This window comes from Orycteropus afer, unplaced genomic scaffold (genome assembly GCF_000298275.1).
Source record: "Orycteropus afer afer isolate SDZICR_OR568_19922 unplaced genomic scaffold, OryAfe1.0 scaffold00026, whole genome shotgun sequence".
Classification (NCBI taxonomy): domain Eukaryota; kingdom Metazoa; phylum Chordata; class Mammalia; order Tubulidentata; family Orycteropodidae; genus Orycteropus; species Orycteropus afer.
The window spans coordinates 8511187-8516525 of record NW_006921613.1 but is presented as its reverse complement, the minus strand read 5'-3'; the positions used below and the strand labels follow the sequence as shown (position 1 = coordinate 8516525).

General features: G+C 39.6%; 1 protein-coding gene across 1 annotated transcript in view; it reads left to right on the top strand.

Moving 5' to 3' along the window:
* Positions 1 to 5339, top strand: part of SLC27A2 (solute carrier family 27 member 2) — a 68954-nt gene that overhangs the window by 19343 nt on the left and 44272 nt on the right. Inside the window, exon 2 of the mRNA XM_007935191.2 lies at positions 4200 to 4409. Coding sequence (XP_007933382.1) covers positions 4200 to 4409 — 210 coding nt within the window. The remainder of the gene's footprint in view (positions 1 to 4199; positions 4410 to 5339) is intronic.

The window sequence follows — 5339 nt, the reverse complement described above, 5'->3', positions numbered from 1 at the left end:
AAAAAAAAAAAAAAAGATAGCCAAGTGGAAACTCCAGGGGGAGGGGTAACTGTTCAAGAAAGGAAATACGATTATAGTGTGTTACTTGGTTCTGCAGTGAACAATATTTACATAATCAAAATAGTGTCAATCCTGATTATTGGTTTTCAGCTTCTAAAGCCAACCTGTAGACAAAACTGGGAAGACTAAATTTACTCTTAGCCCAGAAAATGCAAAAGCCAAGTGAAGTTGGAGGTAGGGATAAAATGGGGATGAGAATGAAAAATGATAGGCCAAGAAGTTGATACTTTGTCCACCACCACAGGAAAGCACATTATTTGGAATAGAGAGGTGGTTGCCAAAAGAAACAGCTAAACTAATTGAAAATGGTTGCCTCTAGGCAGCAGGTTTAGCCATGAGGAAGGATGTGGGAAGGATCTTGATTTACATTAGAAATCCTTTTGTACTTTTCCTTTCTTTTTTACTATGTACATGAGTCCTTTGATACAACTTTTAAAAAAATGTAATGCATCTATCCAGATATTTCTTGCCGTGTCTTACTTATCTAGTGCTGCTATAACAGAAAAACCGCAAGTGGATGTCTTTAACAAACAGAAATTTATTTTCTGGTTTAGGAGGCTAGAAGTCCAAATTCAGAGCGCCAGCTCTAGGGGAGTGTTTTATCTCTCTGTGTTTCTTGTTCTAGGAGGTTCTCAGTACAGGGACCCTTGGTCCAAAGGATGCACTCTCAGCTCTTTTTTTTTTTTTTTTTAATGGTAGTAGGTCCCTCCTCTTTTCTCTCTCCTTTTATCTAAGTTAAAGGTGATGCAGGCCATCAGGGAAACCCCTGTTACATATGATCGGGGCTGAGATCTGATTAAGCATGTTGCATCCCACCGTAATTCCCTTACATCATATTGGAGCTGTGACCTAAGGAAGGGTGGTGCATTCCACCATAATCCTCTTACAACTGATTGGCTGATCACATCAGATCACATCATAGGGGATAATTACATCATTACATAACTGCCAAGGAGAATCATGGCCCAGCCAAGTTGACACATATTTTGGGGGAACACAACTCAATCCATGACATCTTGATAAAGACATCATATGCAAACATTGAAAAATAAAGCATTTAAGACAAATCTGGTATAGCATCCCTACAGTATTTCTCTGGGATATTGAGGTACTGTTTTGGTTACTAAGTGCCACTCTAACAGGAATATACCACAAATGGGATGGCTCTAACAAACAGGAGTTTATTCTTACAATTTTGGGAGGCCAGAAGTCCAAGTTCCAAGTGCCTCTGGTAGCATAGTGCCTAATGCACTTGACTGCTAACCAGAAGGTTGGCAGTTCAAATCCACTAGCCACTCCTCGGAAGAAAGATGGGGCAATCTACTTCCGTAGTGATACTGCCTTGGAAACCCAAGGAGGGGTCGCTATGAGTTAGGTCCAACTCGACAGCACATAACAACAACAACAACAGAAGTCCAAGTTCCAAGTTCCAGGCTATGTGAAAGCCCCTCTACCTTGGGCTTCAGCTCTGCCTCTTGCTCCCGGCCCACTGAAGCTAGAGGCATCTCTTCACTCAGGCAGCTACTGGCTGCTGAGGCTAATAAACCCAAGGTCAACAAATAACATGGCACAATCCCAATGTTACCAAATAGCCAGGCATTAATTCAAGTCCATCGAAAGTCCCAAGATCAGCAGGGCATGCCAGGCTGCTGAACAACATGTTGGCAACATGCAGGATTCAAGCATGCCAAATAGCTAGAGACCATTCCCAAAGTTGCTTCTTATATACAGAAAGCAGACCACATTCCTAAAGCAGCTACTCAGCTGCTTCAATAGATTCCTTCATGGAGTTGATTGCCAGTCTCATCATGGGGAATAACTACCACCAGCCACCTAGCCACTCAACCAGGCCCACCCAAGTTGGCATTCAACCTTAACTACCACAGATACCTTTCTATTAAATGAATCCTGGTGGCACAGTTGTTAAACTCTTGCTGCTCACTGGTGGGTCAGTGGTTTGAACCCACCAGCTGCTCTGCAGGAGAACAATGTGACAGTCTGCTTGCCTAAAGATAGACAGCCTTATGAAGCATTTCTGTTCTGCCCTACAGGGTCACTATGAGTCAGTAGGTTTTTTTCCTACTAATAATTTACTTCAGTTGAAGTATATTCAGTTCAGTTGTTACAATTCAACACTAGTAAGCTAAAAAGCAGTCTCATCTGAGTTATCCACTTATGCACAAAAAGGAAAAAGACCTTTGTCCATTCTCTGTCCTCTGAATAAGGACCCTTGGTGGTGCAGTGGTTAAGTACTTGCCCACTAACAGAAGTTGCTAAGCCACCAGCTGCTCTGTGGGAGAAAGATGTGGCAGTCTGCTTCTTGTAAAGATTTACAGTCTTGTATACCCTCTGGGGCAGTTCTACTCTGTCGTACAGGGTCACTATCAGTTGGGATCAACTTAATAGCAGTGGGTTTGGTTTGTCCTCCAAATAAAATGATACTTTTCTTCTTGCTTGCAGAAAGAGGACTGAGTAATCTAAGCCAATGTGAAAAACCCCTTTGGAGGGTCTCTTGAAAAAGAATCAACTCAAAAAGCAATATGACAAAGTTGGCCGCATATGAAACATGATTGATTGCCTGATCTTTCCATAATACCTTCTAGAGAATTTGTCATACCCTCAGCTTCTGAGAGTCAGCCCTACATATTGGATAACTGTGCACCTAGACCTAAACCCACCACTTCTCACCTGTCTCATTTTCAATATGGTTGACCACATTAGGTATATACACTTGACACATGCTTAAGCCAAAAAAAAAAAGGATTCTCATTTTAAGGTTTAAGAACATACAAATTTCATGCAAACAAATTTGTATTTAAGAAACAGAAATTTCACACAAACATTACATTTGTTTTGCAAATTAAATGATCTAAATCAGTGCCTATAAAGTTTTTTGATCTTTGACCCACAATAAGAAATGCGTTTGGGTGTGACCCAGGACCCACATCACTGAAACAAAAACAAGATCTGCGTCTTAGTGTGTGTGATGTACTGTAAAAATTTCTATTCAAATCTGTTTTAATTTTTTTAATACTGGCCATTTAAAATGACTTTAATAATCCACTAATGTATTGTGAGGAGCTCTGGTAGTATAGTGCCTTAGACACTTGACTGCTAACCAGAAGCCTGGCAGTTCAAATCCACCAGCCACTCCACAGAAGGAAAGTTGGGCAATCTACTTCCATAGTGATACCACCTCGGAAACCCAAGGAGGGGTTGCTATGAGTCGGGTCCGACTCGACAGCACATAACAACAACAGCAATGTGTTGTGAGGAGCTCTGGTAACACTGTGGTTAAGGCATTGGGCTGCTAACCAAAAGGTTGGTGGTTTGAACCCACCAGCTGCTTCACAGAAGAAAGATGAGGCACTCTGCTCCCATAAAGATTTACCACCTTGGAAACACTATGGGGGGAGAGGTGGATTTCTACTCTGTCTTACAGGAACACTAGGAGTTGGAATTGACTCAGTGGCAGTGAGTGGTGGAACGTATTGTGGTTCAGTTTGAAAAACACTGCTCTACATTAGTGTTTTTTTTTTTTCTCCCTCTCTCTCACCATATAATGTGCTTATGAAATTTAAAGCTTATTTCTGAAGACCAGCTGAGACTTCTTAGTGAAACTATTTATTACTGATGTGTAAAAAACATTTATTATATAAAGTTGGCTTCTATCACGTTTGTTAGCATATTTCCCTTCTTTTTCATGTATTTCTTTATTCCTTCCTTAAATTTTTTTTTTAATCGCTGGCCCTGTGGGTCACATATTATGAAAAACTACATTCTGTATTATTTTTGAGGTGTATACCAGCTATGTATATAAGTTATGCAGTTATGTTTCTTGATTTATATCCGTATGTCCGTATGTTTGCATGTGCCACAAGAAGTACAGATTTCAACCAACCATCTGCTGTGCTTATGAAACATCAAAACCCAACCTTCTCTCAATTATTGGAATCTTGCGATATTTTCTAAATGTAGCAAATCCCATGTTTAAAGAAATGCCTAATTATAAACATCGCTTGTCATGCACACACATTTTAGCTAACACTATGCAGTAACAAAATTACCATGAAGTTTGTTGTGCTAATGGAACTCTAAAGAACTAATTTAGTTTATTTGGCTATTTTTTTCTTATTAAGAACTACAAGCAGCTGTTGAAGAGGTGCTGCCAAGTCTGAAGAAAGATGATGTGTCCATCTATTATGTGAGCAGAACTTCCAACACGGATGGGATTGACTCTTTACTGGATAAAGTGGACGAAGTGTCAGCTGACCCTATCCCAGAGTCTTGGAGGTCTGAAGTCACTTTTTCCACTCCTGCCTTATACATTTATACCTCAGGAACCACAGGTAAAAAAAAAAAAAAGAGAGAGAGAGAGAGAGGATTCTCAAATAAATGGAGCAATACTGAAGGAGTTAAATATGGGTTAGATTTTCAAGTGTTCTTTTTCTTTTATAAAACTTATCAGATAACTAATCCTTGGGGGATTAAACTCTTCGCCTGTGGGAAGTGATCTTATTTCATAGCATATGATCCCATTTGGGTTTCTCCAAACTACACATATTTTCCCCCTTATTGTCATAGAAGAGAGAAAAAATTAACCAATCACTCCAAAAAGTAATTAAGATAATGGATGAAATTTGACACTGAATTGTTAGAATTTTTGTTAGAATTCTTGTTGGAATTTTTGTTACAATTCTTTAGAATGCTTACAATTTGGAACTTCTATTAGAATTTTATTGTTGGGATTTTTTAAACAATTGTTATAGTTTGATTACATTATGGTCAGAGTCTATAGATAATGTATAATCAAATATAAATGGAGCACCAGAGAAAACTATAGGACAGTGTTGGGTTTATATTTATTTAAATGTTTTGACCAAGACCCATCTTCCCACACACAATGACTTGGAGCTGCCTGGTGCTATGGATGTAGGATGCCTCCAGTGAAGGGCCTGAAGTCCTATATTTCATCAAATCCAGGATGCCTTCATCTATAAGCTGCACCAATACTTTATGAGCCACTAAGAAAGAAAAAAATGCTGCCAATTAAATAACCAAGGTTTCTTGAGGTAAACTTGAACCTCCAACCATTAGGTTAGCAGCAAGGTGCATTAACCATTTGTACCTCTCAAGAACTCCAGCCCCAACATATTAATTATTATGTTATTGTTGTTATGTGCTGTCGAGTCAGACCCAACTCATAGCGACCCCTCCTTGGGTTTCCGAGGCAGTATCACTACGGAAGTAGATTGCCCCATCTTCCTTCCGAGGAGTGG